The 17854-nt window shown below is 55.8% G+C and overlaps 3 protein-coding genes across 14 annotated transcripts in view; 2 read left to right on the forward strand and 1 right to left on the reverse strand.

Moving 5' to 3' along the window:
- Window positions 1-126: 126 nt before the first annotated feature.
- Window positions 127-1189, reverse strand: NAA38 (N-alpha-acetyltransferase 38, NatC auxiliary subunit). The gene is made up of 3 exons (XM_090052626.1): window positions 1063-1189; window positions 575-785; window positions 127-329 (listed from the first exon to the last, which is right to left on the reverse strand). Exons 1-3 carry the CDS (start codon window positions 1096-1098, stop codon window positions 229-231), a joined length of 348 nt encoding a protein of 115 aa, XP_089908752.1. The 5' UTR covers window positions 1099-1189; the 3' UTR covers window positions 127-228.
- On the forward strand, window positions 972-12948 carry CYB5D1 (cytochrome b5 domain containing 1). Of its 5 annotated transcripts, none has more exons than XM_090052595.1 (5): window positions 972-1124; window positions 1920-1996; window positions 2385-2603; window positions 2752-3006; window positions 3447-3534. In XM_090052595.1, exons 1-4 carry the CDS (start codon window positions 1097-1099, stop codon window positions 3004-3006), a joined length of 579 nt encoding a protein of 192 aa, XP_089908721.1. In that variant the 5' UTR covers window positions 972-1096; the 3' UTR covers window positions 3447-3534. The 5 variants fall into 5 exon arrangements, with proteins under 5 accessions (XP_089908721.1, XP_089908720.1, XP_089908718.1 ...); XM_090052594.1 differs by having other exon boundaries at window positions 1069-1196; XM_090052592.1 differs by lacking the exons at window positions 972-1124; window positions 3447-3534 and adding exons at window positions 1297-1450; window positions 8329-12948.
- Window positions 12949-14090: 1142 nt separating this feature from the next.
- The window catches only part of CHD3 (chromodomain helicase DNA binding protein 3), a 37499-nt gene continuing 33735 nt past the window's right edge, over window positions 14091-17854 (forward strand). For 6 of the 8 annotated variants that reach the window (XM_090052289.1, XM_090052293.1, XM_090052290.1 and 3 more), the window contains exon 1: window positions 14098-14654. In XM_090052289.1, coding sequence (XP_089908415.1) covers window positions 14429-14654 — 226 coding nt within the window. In that variant the 5' untranslated portion in view covers window positions 14098-14428. Of the gene's footprint in view, window positions 14655-17854 lie in introns of all 8 variants that reach the window. The other 2 variants (XR_016443027.1, XM_090052291.1) reach the window with 2 other exon arrangements.

Raw genomic sequence — 17854 nt, forward strand, 5'->3', positions numbered from 1 at the left:
GTTGGGAGCCACAAGAGAACCAAGTGTTGGGGGGGGTCAATGCCACGGGGGGGCGCTTCAGGGCAGGAGTGAGGGCACCTATGCCAGCACCACCACCCCCACACAGACAAGGCCGGGGCCGGCACGGTGGGTCGCATTGCCTTTATTGGCCGGGAGGAGGCTGTGTCCCAGCATGCTCCGCACCGCCCAAGGGGGGCCAGGTCCCAGCATGCTCTGCGCTGGGTGGGATCATGGCCGTGGCGGCTCCAGCTCCACCTCAATGGACACGATGTGGTGCCCGGGCACCATGGCCAGGCCCAGCACCCGCGGCTCCGCACCTGAGAAGGAGTCTGGGGGGGGAACGAGCTGGGATCAGCGCCCAAGCTGCAGCCCCGCCCCCACCCAGTAGGCTCTCCTAGACTCCGCCCCCTGCTCCCCTCCCTAAGCTCCAACCCCTCAAGGCCTGTCCCCTATTTGACCCCATGTTCTGCTCAAGCCCCGCTCCCTCCTGGAGCCCCGCCCAATCCACCCTAAGCCCCGCCCCCATGTCCCATTCGAAGCCCCTCCCTCCCCACCCAAGCCCCACACCACGGACCCGATGGCTTGAGAAACTCGTGGGCGGAGCCAAGGATGACGTTGGCGTCCCGGTCAGTGCACAAGAAGCAGCCAACCAGCGTCCGCCCGTCCGACATGCGCACGCGCAGGCTGCGGTTCAGCAACGCCTCCAGCCGCCGCCGTGCCCGCGTATGCGCCGAGCCCACCTCGCTCTGCGCTTGCGCCACCGGCGGCTCCGCCTCGCTCTGCGCCTGTGTGGGATTCCAGGGACATGTGACTCCCGCATCCAGACACTGCGCCGAGGGCGGGGTCCATAAATGTGTCACCGCCCCAGCTGCACGGCTCCCCCTCAGCCTTCCTCTGCGCCTGCGCAAGGGTTCCAGGCATGTCACCGGTAGTGCTGTGCGCATGCGCCCGAGACACCGCCCTCGCTCTGCGCCTGCGCAGAGGAGAATGGAGCAGGGGGCGTCCGCTCTCCTGGCCCCGCCCCCTCCCCGCCACTTGATCTCCCCTGGCCCGCGCGCTCACCCCGTGGATACTGCTGTCGTCTGGCGGTTCTGCCATGGCCCCGCCGAGTCTTCCCCTTCCCGGTAGCCCCTGCGAGGCTCGCGGGAGATGGGATGACAAGGAACTTCCCGACAGCCTTTGCGCGGCGGGAAATGGTGGGGCGGGCCTTAAAACTACAACTCCCTTTGGGTCTTGCGCGCCACTTCCGGATGCGGGTGCAGCTGCGCATGCGCGGTGGGGCGGAAGGGGGTGAGCTGGTTGCTATGGTAGTGTGATGCCATGGAGCCCGGGCGGCGGCCGCGGTTCTTCACCCCGCGGGAGGTGGCGGCGCACGCGCGGGCCCGCGACCTTTGGGTCAGCTTCCTGGGGCGCGTGCACGATCTCACCCCACTGGCGCGCGAGCATGAGGGTAGGCGGGGCGCGCCCGCCCCTACCGATCCGCTTCCGGCATCGCCCCCCGCCACCTCCGAGATTCCCCCTCCCCACACTTCGGGGACCACGGTGGTGGGATCATCTTCCCTCCCCCCGTGGGGCTATGCTACTTCCGGTCCCCCGCTTTACTTAGCCTCTCCCCCACCCCGCCCCCACACCGGAGCCGACTGCATCTGGGTGCTGAGTGAAGGGTCTCAGTTATACTCAGATGGGACCCTCCCTAGAGCTGGCTGTATCTCAGGAGGCTGGGGATAGTTGCACCTGGCCATGGCCCACCCCAGAGCCGGATGCATCTTAGTGCTGAGGGGTCTCGGTTATACTCAAACATGACTTACCCCAGAGTCAGCCACACAGCGGGGCCTCTCCAGCTGCCAGGGCAGATCCTGGGGGGCAAAGGATTCTGCGCCGCACCCCCCAACTAACTCCCATCTATCACCCACTCCCAGGTGACGTGCTGCTGCGGCCCATCCTGGAGGCAGCGGGGACAGACATCAGCCACTGGTTCAACCCCAAGACACGAGATGTAGGTGCTGCCGAGGGCCAGGGCGGGGGAAAGGGACTCTTGGGTGCGAGGATTTCCTCCCCTGCTTCCTGTTTTAAACCAGCCAGACATGGGGCAGCAGTTGCACCTTCCAGGTGGGTAGGCAGCTCCTGCTCCACCCCAGTGCTGGCTGCACTGGAGCCCCGGGTTGGGGGGAGGGGGTCTGGTATATGTAGCCTCCCCTGAGAGCTGGCTGCATCTCAAATGGGGTGGTCCTTGTTGTACACAGCTGGCCAGCTCTCAGAGCTGGTTGCATTTCCTTTCCAGAGGGGACCCTGTTATGTGAAGTCGGGTGCACCCTAGAACTAGCCACATCTCTTTGCCATGACGGGTCCGTTTCCTGCTCCTCCCCTCCCCCCGCCCCCTGCAGCTGCAGACCTGTGTGGACCCTCTGACAGGCTGCCCCAGATACTACACACCCCAGGGCAGGGTCCTGCACGTGCCCCCGCTGTTGCCTCGCTCTGACTGGGCCAACGATTTTGGGGTGCCGTGGTGGAAGGATGTCAAGTATGAGGTGGGCATCTTGTCAGCCAAGACCCGGCTTGTCCGTGTCATCAACACCCTCACATCCCAGGAGCATGTCCTTGAGGTGAGCTGGGGGGGGACACCTGTGTGGCCCCTGGGCAGGGGTGACAGGGTGTCTGTGGATTGCCAAGGGCCCTAATGCCAGGCTGGGAGGGGTCTGTGGATCTCCAGGGCCTGCGAAGTGTCTCTGCCTTGGCTTCCCCCATGCTCAGTGCCCCCGTGATGCCCGCCCCCAGGTGTGTGCAGAGGAGTCACTGTGGGAGATCCTGCGGCGCTACCTGCCCAACAATGCACATGCAGGCAGCTACACATGGAAGCATGCGGGTGCCACGCTGGACATGGAGCAGACGCTGGAGCAGAATGGCCTGATTGATGATGATGAGGAGCTCTGGCACCTTGGCCTCGACCCCAGCCTCCACGCCCCTGGCCTGCTGCTGCACTTCAATGACGACCTTACCGAGCTCTAGGTAGGGCCTGGGCAGCGCCTGGTACCCTGGGGTCTCTGTGGGGTTTGTGCAGTGCCTGGCACATGGGGGACAGGGCAGGACACAAAGTGCTTTTGGGAACCACAGGAGTCCTGGGTTCAAATCCTGGCCCTACTTGGGGGGGCTCAGTCCTGTGTGCCCACCTTCTCTGTGGGGCAGTAGGGTCTGGTCCCCTGCTGTTGCTGGAGGGGCCTGGTGTCAATTCAGGCCCTGTAGGTCATCCTGCTCTGGGCAGGGTGGAGGCTGCTAAAAGCCCCGATGCTGAGATGGGAGGAACAGGGGGAAGCCAGGACCCTGTGGGGTCTCTGCAGCACCAGGGCCCGATCCTGGAGGAGGGGGTTGTGCCTGGCTGTATGCGCCAAGGTTGGGGGGAGACTTGCAGGTGGCGCTTCCACCCTGTTCTCCTGTCTTTTCTCTTCCAGGCCTGGCCATGCCCCCGACATCCAGCCAGGGGTGCTAGAGTCTCATCCTAGCTCATAACACGAATAAATATTCTTGGTTTTGACCCCACCTTGGCCCTTCGTTGCAGAGAGCAGAGCTGGTCTTGCCTGGTTGGGGGATCCGGGGGCAGAGACCCCCCCCGGGTCTCCAAAAATCTCGGCCAGAAATGCCCCACAGTGGCTCACTCCGACCCTTGCTGTGGTGGTTTGGCTCCCCTGCCTGGCTCCACTGGGTACAGCCTCAGTCCAGCCACTAGAGGTCAGCGCTTGAGCATCTGTTGCCGGTCCCGAACTGCCCCTGGGGTTCATGTCTCCTCCTCTTTTCCCAACCCCCTGCCATCAGGAAGGGTGGCTATACCAGGTGTCCTGCCCTCTCTGGGCATCCCTGGTCGAAGGGGACCAGCCCCGTTGTGCCTGGTGTCTTCCCCTTGGGGGGATGGCCATCGCTCTGCTTGCCCCAGGCGCAAGGCAGGGGCTGCCAGGGCAAGGGGGCTTCTCCCAGGCTGGTTCTGTCCTGGGGGAGACTGGGATGAGCCCTCTTGGGGCAGCTGGACCTGTGACATCTGGGAAAGCCACAGCCTCCCAGCCCTCCTGTCCTGGGACCATGGGGCTGCATGATGAGGGGGTCATCTCAGCCCAAATCCTGGGATTCCAGAGCCTGGGGATTTATGCAGCATCCTCAGCAAACACGATGCTTGGGATGGATGCTGGAGCTGGTTCTGAATCTGAAGGGGGCAAGATGGGACCTAGGCCGGGGCTTCTCTCCATCTGAAAAGAGGCTGAAGCAGGGGCAGGAGGCACACAGGAAGCACAGCCCAGGCAAACGCATGGACAAGCTTGTTAGTCTGGCTTGAAGCCTCCCAGATGATCGGTTCTGTGCAATGAGCAGATGACAATGGGGGCAGTTCTCCAGGCATTGCACTCCTGCACTATAACTGGCTACTCTGGTACCCAGCCAGAACTCTACTGCTCCTTTTTATCCTGGAGCCTAGGTCCTCCCCAGAACCCCTAAAATGTGTGTAGCTGTCCCCTCCGCAAGTCATTCACTGACAGGCAGGCCTGCCCCCTTCTCCCTGGAACACTAGGTGCTACATGTGCTGGCGCCTTGATAAATCAGATCTCTCCAATCTCAGGCTTCATTTAAAGCCAATGAATAGCCCACAATTCCCTGCTGCTGGAGATGGGTCCGGGTCCAATTGAAAGGACAAATTGGGTGGGTGGGAAGAATCCTTCTAGGTGGAAGGAGCCCCCAGCCCCTCTAGATCTCTTTTTTCGGGCTGTCCTGGCTGAGACCATTTGCTGATTGATACAGCTCATGGTTGGGAGATCCAGGCCCCTCTTATTTGTCTCTTCGGAGTTGAAGATGGGCACGGAAATGGCTCCTTTGTATCCCAAATAGCCAAAAGGCTTGTTTAAAAAAAAAAAAAAAAGGGGGGGGGTGGTCTTCTGATTTTTCTTGGTATTGTTCCCTGGGACCCAAGGAGAGCCAGCCAGCCAGCCCCATCGAGTCCTGGGTCAGAGCTGCAACGAAAGGGGATTGTTGTTTTTTTTTCCATGGGGTGGGGTGCAGCTAGAGGATGACTGGGTAGTGACAGGCATGCAGGGAGAGGAGTGAGACATGTGGCCTACAACAGCAGTGTGGGAGGAACAGCTGCTTTGCAGGAGGGGATTGCCCTGGGCAGGAGCCATGGGGGCACCAGGCCTCGTAGCAGACGGCTCCGTGACCTCCATGCTGCCTGGGCTGACATGCTAATTGCCCAGCGGGCTGCTAGGCTGGGGTGAGCGGCGGCTGGGTGCCCTATCCACTGACCTGCAGCCGGCTGCAAAGTGACGGCTCAAGGAAAATGCGGCTCCCTCACAGTGGGGTCTGCGCCGATCCCTGCCAGCCACATGTGTGCAGATGGCATGAGTCAGGCCTCTGATGACACGCGGTTGGCTTAGCACAAGGGAAGCCAGGCAGCTGCTGCTTGGCATGTTGCCGCTGGGGCACTCAGGACAGCAATGGATGCAGGGGCAGGAGGCAGGGTTAACCCTTCCCTGGTGCTGCAGGGGTTTGGATCCTTGATCCCCATATAGCTGCTGTGGCTACAGGGCTAGGAATGGACTCACTGGCCCCTTTGCCTCCAGGCCGGGGGAGAATAAGGCAGGGTATCTTGTGCTCCAAAACTTGGGTTAAAGCATCGCGAGGCCTGGAACAGGCGGTGTGTCCTGCTAATCCACTGTTACTTCCTTGGGGTCCCTCTTATACCAGGTATGGATCATGCCCCCTTGGCACAGCAGCACGAGAAGCCAGCCCTGCTCCTTCGACATCCAATGCCAATGCATACTACTTCTCCTGAGAAGGAGCTGGGGGTGGGGTTAGGTAGGGCAGAGTGGATCTGAGGACTATGTTTTTTTGGCAGGGAAGAATGCATAATGGGGTGGGCTGTCCCTTTAAGAGGGAATGGTTGGCCCTGTTGAGAGAGCCCAGCTGTGCAGCATTTGGATGGGCAGGGAGCGGTTCCACAAAGCAGGAGAGGAGGAATTGAGTTGGGAGCAAAATAGCTTGCTCCAAGGAGGGGCCAGGCCACTGTGCCAGGGCCAGATCCAATGGGCCTCGCTCCCCATGCCTAGGACAGGGCAAAAGTGTTGAGTGCTCTGTGCTTGAGGAGCTCCTTCGGGAGTGAACCCTCCTGTAGACACTAGCAAGACCCTTTTAAGAACAGCAAGATTGGCGGGGGGCTCCTCCGTGCATCGGCCTTTGAGTCACAGGGCACGATGGGGTTGCTGGCAGTCCCACACTGTCCATCCACCCATTATACAAGCTCTACTTCAGAGGTTGCAGGGTGGGGGAAGCGGTGCCGAATAGTGAGAGATTCGAGGGAAGATCCCAAGTGGAAAGGCTTAGATGGGCTCTGCCTTCCTCTATTGTGGGGGTTGCAGCCTGCTGGGGGTGTTGGCAGCAGGTGTGAAGCAACCGCTGTGTTGTTGTAACCCACAATACCCTGCCACTGGAGATGGGTCCGGATCCAGTTGAAAGGACAAATTTGGGTGAGACAACTCCTTGCCTGGGGTGGCTCAGACGGGGCCGATCCTGCTGGGATTTGGGGGCTGGACTTGCTCTGACCTCTGTGAGCCATGATCTGTTCTCAGGATGAAGGAGGTTGATGTCGTATCTGGATTTCAAGAAAACTTTTGACTTGCTCTCCCATGATGTCCTTATGGTTAAGCTGGAGCTCTGTAGCCTTCACCATCTCGGTCCGATGGCTGGGGAACTGGCTCCAGGGTCGGACCCAAAGGGTACTAGTTGATTGGAGCAAATCACCATGGCACAGGGTGACCAGTGGAGTCCATCAGGGCTCAGTACTCAGGCCAGTACTCTTCAACATCTTCATTAATGATCTGGATTTGGGCATTAGATGCGGACTGGTAAAGTTTGTGGACGATACCAATCTATGAGGGAAGGCAGTCACGCTGGAGGACAGGCTGGGGATACAAGGTTACCTGGACAGGCTCACAAGGTGATGGGACCAAAACTTGATGGCATTCAATGTAGAGAAGTGCAGGGTGCTTCACCCTGGGAGAAAAAACAAGCAGCATACTTATAGGCTCCGCAGTACTATGCTCACAAAAGAGACTTGGGGGCCTTGATTGACCACAAGATGAACATGCACCACCAATACAATGCTGTGGCTAGCAAGGCAAACCAAACACTGGCACACATCCATCAATGCATCCCTAGCAAAACCAGGGACATCATCCTCCCACTTTACTTGGCCTTAGTGAGGCCACAGCTGCAGTACTGCATCCAGTTTTGGGCCCTCCACTTCAGAAGGGATGTGGATAACCTTGAGAGAGTCCGGAGGAGAGCCATCGGCATGATCAAAGGCCAAGAGAGCAAGCCTTATGAGGGGAGGCTGAGGCACTCAGCACTCTTCAGCCTGGAGAAGAGAAGGCTCAGGGGGGACTTGGTGGCAGCTTGTAAGTATATAGGGGGTGCACCAGGATCTGGGAGAACAGTTGTTCACCAGGACTCCCCAAGGGATAACAGGGTTCAGTGGAAGGTCACAAACTCCTGGCAGGCTGATTTAGATTGAACATAAGGAAAAACCTCTTCACAGTCCGAGTGTCCGGGGTCTGGAACAGACTGCAAGCACCTACTCTGAACTCATTAAAAAGGTGTTTGGATGTTTATCTTGGGATCATTTGACCCCAGCAGACTTCCTGCCTATGGCAGGGGGCTTGGACTCTATGATCACACGAGGTCCCTTCCAGCCCCTAATGTCTATGAAGTTTATGTGGACCACCACCTCACAAGGGATGAGCTGAGTTGACGTGTTTTCAAAGATATCTGGGACCAAAAAGGTCTGGGGTGGAGGATACTTAATGGTAGCAGGGCCATATATGGGTCTCTGAATAATTCAAAAGGATTCAGAACTGACCTGGCTCATTTAACTTGGAACATGAAAAAATTTCCAAAATATATATATAAAAAAAAAAAAAAAAGATGCCTGGGACGAGATGAAAGAGGTGATGGGGTGGATGCTCTTTGATTTTTGCAGTCTGGATTTTTCCAGGAGTCAGCACCGAGTGAGAGGCGGCATCAACTGGTGTGTGGATCAGCTAAGGCTGGACAGAAGCAGGTTGTCTTTGGTGCTGGAATGAAGCCTGGCTCCCCAGGCTTTGTACCTGGCTCTCTCTGAGCAGAGCAGCGGGGCACAGGACAGTGTCTCTGTGCTTGCTGGCTGGAAGGCCTTTCCACCATGAGCTCTGACCTCGTGTGCCCTCAACTCCCCTGCAGTGGGGGCTCCTCCGCAGGTTGTGAGCAGCTGTGCCTCTTTCCCAACACGGCCCAGGTAACACTGGCTCCCTTCTTCCTCTCCAGGGAGCCAAGATCCCCTCCATCCGCTGAGGGAGTGGTGGCGGTGGCAGTTACACAAGGCTGCAGTTCAAAGGGTGGCCGTGTGACAGGCAGGCGGATGTGCCAGACCCCGTCACCTCTGGGAGGAGTTCACCCGGCGGCGAGACGAACATCCTCAGAGCCAGGCGTGCAGCCCAGTCTTCTGACAGTGACAAGCCGCCGCCTGCTGGAGGTTGCAGTGCCCACGGCATCGGGCCCAGCTGCCAGCCCCCACCTGCCCTCATGCTGACCCCCACTGACCGAAATGCATTGCACCCGCCAATGATGTCGCAGAGAAGCCAGCGTTGGGGAAACCTGGCCGGTATTTTTAGCTGCTTTCAGCAGCTGGAGGCAAGCAGAGAGCCAGTGCAATGGAGCCAGCCAGCTCAGCTGGGCATGCTCGGCTGGGCACAGTGCAATCGGGGCCAGGGAACGGCAGTTTCCAGCCAGCGCCTCGTCTAGGTGGAACAAAAGTGCAGGTTCAGCAGCCCCAGGAGGGTTCACGAGTGGGAAGCAGTGGCTGGCCACTGTCCAGTGCTTTGGTGGCACAATCACTGGGAGATGTTGGATGTGTTGCTCTGAGCGCTCCTCTGGTTTGAGATTTCAATAATCATCAGCGTAAAGTGCTCCAAATCAGCTGGAAGCATTTTGGTGTGTGTTGAGCACAACTGGAGGTCTCAGAGTTGTGACCTGAAATTGGATAGGCCTGTGGGGGTCTGTCATCTGGTCTGTGGGGTTTCTCACAGACTAGGCCACCTGCCTCCCCACAGGGCTCACTGCTGGAATGCTTTCAGCACAGCTGTTCTGGAGTGGTTCCAAATCCCAAGGGGTTAATGCTGCTCACTTCCCTTGCCTGCTGCCAAAATTGGGGGTTTTAGCTGCCTGTGACACTAAAGGTTGGCAGCAGGGGGTGGATCCAGCCCGTGAGGAGTCCCCATGGGACTGAACACATTTGACACCCCTGAACTAAGCCCTTAGTTTGGCCCAGAGCGAAATAGATTTCACCATAAAATTTAGTGAGATTGCAAGATAGAGGGAATGGGGCTTTTTTCTGGACCTGATGGCCAGTTTCTGAATGACCTGTTCATGCTGGTCTGATTTCCAAGAGCAGCCCCAGGCCAGAAGGGGAGACCTGCTGCTAAGTGCTGTAGAAATGTGTCAAGGAAGAATCCACCAGACCAGATTTAACCCCATTCAGGTAGTGAGGTGGCTGGACTGCTGGTCTCATAGTCATGTGTTGTTTTATCAGGGCACACAGAGTTTTTGCACCTCTGGCAGCTTCAGTCCCTGCCCACTGGGATGCAGGTAATGACAAACAGTTGCCAAGTACAAATTAGCACTTTTGCCATTCAACCCAGGGCCGCATCAGAAAGAATATCCTAGAGGCAGACCGAACTCTGTAGCTAGCAGCTAATTATCTGCCCCATCCACTTCTCGGATCTTGCTGTTCACGGTATCCTGAAGTACATGCATTGTTACATTTTGATCATATTTTGGTAATTCATGCATTTTTGTTTTCAATGCAAGGCTCATTCTAAGCATTCCCAGATGGAACCGCTCTGGTCTAGCCGGTGGGGAAACCAGTTAATCATCCTTTCTGTGCTTCCAACAGCTCTCAGGTTCAATCTTCAGTGGCCGCAAATCAATACAGCTCCACCCAGGTCAACTTGTTACAGCAAGGGGCATCCTTGGAGGACGCCAACCGGGAAGCTGCTAGCAGGAGAAGTGGGATGCGGACAAAATGTATGGCAACAGCACGTCTCAGCCCCAGGCTGGGAAATCCCAGTCAGAGCAGAGCTTGAATTGGTGGAAGAGGGGAATGTGCTATTTTTGTTGTCCTTATAAAAATCATCTGAGATATATGGGTCCAGTTCATGGCCTGTGTAACCAGCTGGCCCAGCTCCAAGCCCAAAAGGAGCTGTATTTGTGCAGCCCAGTCAATACCATGCTATGTCAGAAACACTTCAATGGGTCCCTGGCTGCAAAAAAAAAAAAAAGGGTGCATCTAGGTCCCGTCGGAAATCTTTGCCCCATTTGGCTGCATGTAGAGAAGCGTCAGTTCCTGCCCAGAAGAGATTTCAGATTTAAACTGGAAGGGGAGACCCAGGCAAGGATGTTAGCACCCCGCGGAGAGATTGAGTGGCAAGACTGAGAGGGAATCGGTATCGGAGGCTGTTTCTGGGACTCCACCCAGCGCCTCAGCCGCACAGCTATAGGCAGGATTAAGTAGGGTGATATCCTGGCCTGGGGGAAGTTGATGCTGGAACTCCTGTTTTCTTCCAAGGTCCTGGAAGCCTTGGTCTTGGCGTGCCTGCCCTGTTCCTGGAAGCTGCCACACAGCCTTCCCTTGTTGTCAGAGAAGAGAGTAAGGCGTGCAGTAGAAAATCGGCAGGGAAGAAAATGCCAGCAATTGCCTTGGAAGCAAACAGGCAGTTCCCCTGGGTTGGGGGGAGGGCAGGCAGCACTCGGAGCCAATCTTTGACCCTCTTGTCAGCTGAACAGTGGTGGGTGAAGCCCTTCAGATAAACACGACAGCTTCCCTATTAGTGTCATGCCACATGGGTCTGCAGTACAATCCCTGACACTTGCTGAGCTACAAAGAAACATCAAAGACACGTGAGAGACAGATTGAGGAAAAAAGGAAGAGAGAAGAAAAACCCTTGCTGCTCCCTAAGGGATCTAGACCAAGCCACAAACAGCTAGGGTCAAGTTGAAGCTGAGTCTCACTTGTTGGCAGGAAATGCACGCCTTGCTCTTAACGTGTATCTGGGCCTATCATGTGCAATGGCATGACCTGCTCCCCCTGACCGCAACTCAACAAGCAGCTGAAGAGCCAGGTTATCGCTTTGTCCTGTTGGATCTCCCTGTTCCCCCCCAGGCAGCTCAGCAGATGACAAAACCAGCTGAAGATCCAAGCAGCCACAGAGAGAGGGAAGAAAAAAAACCTTGGAAATTGCCTTTGAAAGAAGGAGAGAAAAATGAAAACCAACTCGGGTTCCCTCTGGCCTCCAAATTCCTCCCCAGTTGTTGGCTTCCAGCAGCACCGGGGAACTGTTTTGACATGAATGAATAGGCTCAATGCCCGGGCTCCTGGGGGGCCGGAGGGGTGTTGAATTAAATATAAAAGGCACAGAGAGAACCATTTGGTTGGCAAGCTGCGAGTCCCTGCAGGCGACGGGCATATCCTACGTGGGTATTTATGACTATCCTACAGGGGGAAGATTGCCGAGAAGCAGCAGACAGTGCATTTCCAGGGATGAGTCTGCAGATCGGAGGTGTGTGTGGGGGGGAAGAGTCCAGGTGCTCCCACAGAAAATATCCACCCCATGAGATTTAACACCATAATTAAACATATAAACACACCACTCCTTGCTAAATCCTTCCTGTTAAAGATGGCTCCAGCTGTAAGGTGAGGCAAAAGTCTGTTGGTTCCAGTGAGGCTTCTCCCCAAGGCTGGATGTTCTCTCTTTGCAAGATGACCTGGGTTTGGACCTGGTTAGGGGTTCCCACAATTCATTTAGCAGGAAAGATAGTCCACGGTCCTCTTTCCTCCTTGCAGAAGATGCTGGGGGTGTCTTACAGGTCTGGAAATTGAAAGGATTCGATCCATCCTTCCTGGCCTTCAACAGCAAAGGATTTTTGCATCTCAGAACAGCTGGCCACACATAGAAATGTTAATGGGTCGGGGGCACAAAGCTAACAATCATCCCAGTTGATCTGGGGGAACAGAAAGGGGAGAGAGTTGGGACCACAGATCACCACTGACATCTTTGGGGAGCTGCAGATTTGCACAATGGAAGGTTCAAGGGACATCATGTCTCCTGCATGCTTCACACCATCCGGGGACAGACCACTAGTCAAGCAGGCACAGTTGCATACCCCAATCTGCACTTTTTCACCCATCAGCCCACAGGTTCTAGAGATGATAAAACTATCGTGTCTCAATCCAGGGGCCTGGAAAGACTGTGTCTAAACAGAACCCATTAAGCAACTGGTAGGAATCCTCACTCAGGCCCTGACCTTGCTGTCGTGTCTGCTCACACGGAAGCGGTGGGCGGTGGATAACATTCTGGAGGCTCGTCCTGCAAAGCAGGATGCATCTACTGAAAAGAACAAGAGATTAAAATGAGAGATGGTGTCCTTCGTTTCTTTGAGGGGGGTCCTGGACACTCTCATGTTGGAGAACTGGAGGAGGGAGGTTGGAAAGTAACAGCTACGGGAGATGGCGTTCTTCACATGCTTACCTAGGGAGGGCGAGGATTTGGTTTGCAGTGGAAGCCCAACCATGCCAAAAATGTGGAAATCTGGAATTCCCCAAATCTACTTGCAGTTCCCCTTGCCCAGACTCCTTCCTATTTAACACGTGTGCATGTGCATGAGTCCCGTTGCTCATGCAAGCAGACCCAGTGGATCAGGCCCTAGGGACCCACTTGTGGTTTTTGACATGCTTGGTCTAGCAAGGTTGGCAGGTCCCCACGACTGCGCAGAGACCGTCACAGGATCCGGGCCCTCCAAAATATTGTATCCTGGTTTGTTTTTTTTGGATGCACCCCACTTTCTGTTTGTTTTCTTGGGGAGGGGGGATGCAAAAAGCACTTGGAAGCACTTGATACCAGTGAAACATTTCAGTAAAATAGCTCAAGAAAAAAATAAAATAAGGAAGACTGAAATATTTGTAGTCCCCAATTTTTAGTGTGTGTGCGTGTACAGCTGGGCACGGGGGGGGGGCGGGGGTGTAAGATGGGGAAGGTATTTTGAAAGAAACAGAAAGGACGGTGCTTTTCTTTTTAGCAGAAGGAAAATAAAATTCCTGGAAAATAAAAATACCTGACATGAGCTCCCCCGCCCCCACCCCCCGCCAAAAAAAAAAAGAAAAAACCCCAAGGAAAACAGTTAAATACTTCCTAATGATCCCCTTAAACGAATTTGGACCCTACACTTAAATGACTTGCAAGGCTGTTTTGGGTTTTTTTTTTCATTGCCAGACAGCCTAAAGAAAGAAAGAAAAAAGCCACTCCCTTCTGAACTATTTAAAAGTAAGAAAGGGAAGGGGGAAAAAAAGCCCCTTTCCCCCCACTCTCACATAGACTAGTAAAGAGGAAGCAAAAAAAAAAGAAAAAAGAAATCATGGTGTTACTAGTATGGAACTAGTTAACCTTTAACAATTTATGCTGATGTCATACTGAGCATGAGTACTGATTAATCCAGCCTTTTCTCTCCCCCCCCACCCCGGTAAAAAATATTTTTATTGGGGGGGGAGTATAAGAAAAAAAAAGAAATAATTTAGAGCAGCCATCTTTGTTTTATGCAGAAATCTTTCTCTTTCAGTTCCCCCAGTGCCAGGAATATACAAATATTGTTCATCTATGCAATGATCTGAGATCTTTGCGAGAGATTAAAAGAAACCAAAACAAAACAGAGAGAGAGAGAAAGAAAGAAAGAAAGAGCTATATATATTTATATATATATTCAGAGGGAAGGGGAAAAAAGGGGGAGTGCAGATTTTTTTTTGGGGGGGGGTTATTGGTGCCTGATTTTTTTGTTGAGGCTTTTTTTCCTACTTTTTAAAAATCTTTCTTGGGTTTTTTTGTTTTTTTGTTTTTGTAACCTCAAGGAAGAGGTGTGTGTGTCGGAAGGGGGGGGCGACTTTTTTTTTTAAAGGAGCCAGCCATCTTGTTTTCTTTAAAAAAAAAATAAAGAAAAGGGGTGGAAAGGGGGGGATTTTTTTTCTTCCTTTTTTACCTCCTGGGGGGGCCTGTTTTAAAAATAATTGAAAGGCGGCCATTTTTGCTCCTTGCTCTTGTGGAAATTATTATTCTGAGCGGCCCCCTCAGCTTTGATATTGATATATATTTTTACCCCACCCCCTTATTTAATTTTTTTCCACGGGGGGGGGGGGAAAAGTTGAGGGGAGTTTTTGTCTCCTTTTTTTTCCCCTCTCCTCCCCCCCTTTTTTTAACCCTTTTCTTCATGGGACTTTTCCCCCGTGCTGTGTTTTCGGTGCTGTGAGGGGGGCGAGGGTTCGTGCGTGGTGAGGGGGGGCTCCCCCTTCCCTCTCCCCCTCCCCGCCCCCCCCCGCACCACCATGGCTTCCCCTCTGAGGGAGGACGAGGAAGAGGAGGAGGAGATGGTGGTGTCTGAGGCGGAGGGGGATGAAGACGAAGAGGAGGAAGAGGAGGAGGAAGAAGGAGCAGGGGACAACAGCCCCGGCGACATATTCCTGCCCGCCGCCCAGGCGGGGCCCGTGCCCCTGGCGCCAGCCCCAGCAGCATCCACTCCGCCCGCCGCCGCGGCCACTGAGGCGCCCGCAGGTAAACAGCCCCCCGCCCCCCGAGCGGGGCGCCCCCCTGGCCCCTGTTTGTAAACAACCAACGGCTCTGGAACGTGGCGGCCCGAGGGTTCCACGCGCCCCCCCCCCCAGCGCCCAACGGCTCCGCCACCGTCAGGGGCCTGCCTGGCCCGGCCCGGCCGCCCCTCCCCCCCAGCAGCGTCCACGGCCGGGGAGTTTCTGCCCCCCCAACCCCCCCAGTTGGGCCGTTGAAGGTGGCGGGAGTTTGTAAACCCTTCCCCCCCATAGTGGGTGGTGGGAGTTTTTAGCCCCCCCTCATATTGGGCTGTTGAGAGTAGTGGGAGTTTGTACACCCCCCCCGGTCTATATTGGGTGCTGAGAGATTTTACCTCCCCCCGCATATTGGGCCGTTGAGGGTGGCAGGAGTTTCTGAACCCCCCCTGTATAATGGGTGATGGGAGTTTTTAGCCCTCCCCCCCATATTGGGCCGTTGAAGGTGGCAGGAGTTTCTAAGCCCCCCCCCCAATATTGGGCCATTGACAGTGATGCGAGTTTCTACCCCCCACATTGGGTGGTAGGAGTTTCTGCCCCCCACCTCTATATTGGGCCCTTGAGGGTGGTGGGAGTTTCTAACCCCCTCTGTATTGTGTGGTGGGAGTTTCTGCCCACACCCCCATATAGGCCCACTGAAGGTGGCAGGAGTTTCTAGCCCCCCCGCTTCTCCTATATTGTGTGGTGGGAGTTTTCTACACCCCTCCCATATTGGGCCCTTAAGGGTGGGGGGAATTTCTAGCCCCCCTCCTGCCCCCATATTGGACAGTTGTGAGAGTGGGAGGGGTGGGGCTTAGGAGAATGTCTAGCCCCCTCTTGAGGTTTTCATGGGGGGTGGGCCTTCTCTGCTCTTTCTCCATCCTGGGTTGGGGGTTGAGAGTTTCTAGCTCCCCCCAGGAGATTGTGGAGGGGGGGATCCCCCTTCTGTCTCCACCCTGGGGGTTGGTAAATAAGCCCCCTCCTCTGTTAAGGGAAATGTCTCCCTAGGCAGCAGCAATGGGGAGCAGCGGGCTGGTAAGACCCCATCCCCCTTCCCCCCATCACTTTAGCCAAATGCCCCCTCCCCCCACACGGTAGGCCCCATGCTGCTGAGGTGCTGAGTGCCCCTCTGTTTGCATGCCCCCCCTTCTTCCTCTGCCTTAAAGATGGGGGGTCTGGTTGCTTCAGGAGGAGGGTCACTTTGGTGGGGGAGCCATCCTTAGGGTGCTTAGTGCTCTGCTGAGTGAGGCCTGGGGGCAGGATGTGGCCGGTTGGCAGCAGTAGGGGGCACTTGGCACCCTCTGGCCCTACAGGGGTTGGGTTGGCAGGAGCAGAGGGTGCCCATTGTGCCAAACAGGCCTGTGGGGTTAAGTAGGATGGTGCTGGCGATGGTGCAAGCAGGGCGGGCGGGAGGATGTGCGGCTGGATGCGGCCTGCGGGTGCTTGGCAGCAGGCCGGGCTCTTGGCAGGCAGGTTGGGGCCCTGTGGGGAGCCCGAGGCTGCGAGGGCGTCTGCCAGGTTGGACAGGGCTGAGATCACTCGGGGTCACCATGCCGGGCCTCAGCCAAATGGAGAGTTTCCCACATGGGTGGCATCTTGTTCTCCACCTGGGGACCAGCCCTTGCCCTCATGATTTCTATGGGAATGGGGGTCCCTCAGCCCCCAGCTAGATGGGGCTGGCAGGATACGGGGGTCCCCTGGAGAGCCAAAGCTCCATCAGTGAAAGGTATCCTGGCAGATCTGCTCTCTGGGAGCAGCCGGGGTCAGGCCTGGTGGGCGGGAAGGGTGACTTGAGGACAGGGGGAATCTGGCAGCCTGGGGTCAGGGCCACATCAGCTGCCGAGCTCGCCTCTAGGGACAGGCCTTGTCAGCCGTGATCGGAGTAAAGCTGGGGAAGCCGGTGTCTTTATGGGAAAAGGCTTCAGGTGGCGGGACAGGCGGACCCGCACGCCAGCTGCCTTGGACACGTCGCCTTGGCCTCTGAGTCCTGGGGTGCTTGAAACCCTGGACCGATATAGCCGGGAGGCTTTGTCATTGGTTTTGAACATGCAGCTTCTCCCAGCGGAGCTGGCTTTGATTTGCTCTCTGCAAATCACGGAGCCTGGGGGAAGCACTGAAGTGTTGGAAGGGGGGGCGGTGGAGGCGTGTGTGTATCAAATGCCGCCATTTTCCCTTCTGCATCAAGCCCCGTTGCTTGGGGCTGTGTACGCTCATCCCCCCCTGCCTGGCACCTGCTGATTTCCATTGCAGGATTGCCCACAGGGTCCTCGACTTCTCGCTCGCTGTTTCATTCATAGTTAAACATGGCGGGTTTTAGCATTAGCCATGGCTCTTGGTGCCTTTATAATCTCCCGCCACGAAGCATAATGTTGAAGATCTCAAAGTTACTGTGTTCTCGATTCGAGAACAAGCCTTGGTTTAATTACTGGGCCGCAGCCGGCTGGCTTGGGCAAGAGTGGCCTGGGATCAAACATCCGCAGAGGCCCTCAGGAACCTAAATCTCTTGGGCTTTGTCTCCCAAGGGGAGACCAGACCTAGGGCAGCGACACTCACCCCATCTGGTGTGCAGCCACATCTGGCGCATTGTTGAATCCAGGTGCAGAAATTTGGGCATGGGGGAGCAGTGACAAACACTAATTACTGCAGCAATAAGTGCTTCCATCCCTGCAGCACTTCGAGACCTGTGGGTTGCTTGACGACCCGGCTCCACAAACCTAGAGGCTTTAGGCCCCTCGGTGCCAGTGAGCAAACCCCGCCTCACCTATTAGAGATGTCTCTCAGGTCTGGTGCTTTGAATCAGTGACAGAATGAAGGGAAAAGGATGTTTCTTCCTTAGAAAGCAGGAAGGGGAAATTGGATTGGATACCCTCATTCTGGTCCCCAAATGGGGTTGTTTCATTTAAACCCTGCATTTTAAGAAGAGCTGTTTTGTGTTCTGATGGGCTGGATGCATGCCGTCTCAAACCTCAAACCCACCTCAAGGCCTCAAGTTCCTTCCCTCCCAGGGAGCCCTTGGCTTTTCCACCCCTCGGGTCAGACCCAGGTGAGTGAACGTGTCTTGTGGAAAAATTGGGGTTGGAAGGGACGTTGGGGCATTACGTCATCCAAGTGGGACCTGTGCTGGCTTGGCTCAGCTTTGGAGGCCAGGGCGTTTGTGTCAGGGCAGGCTGCGGTCCTGCCACCTGTGCTAGG

Source organism: Crocodylus siamensis, chromosome 6 (genome assembly GCF_052110815.1).
Source record: "Crocodylus siamensis isolate JL-2025a chromosome 6, ASM5211081v1, whole genome shotgun sequence".
NCBI classification, from domain to species: Eukaryota; Metazoa; Chordata; order Crocodylia; family Crocodylidae; genus Crocodylus; species Crocodylus siamensis.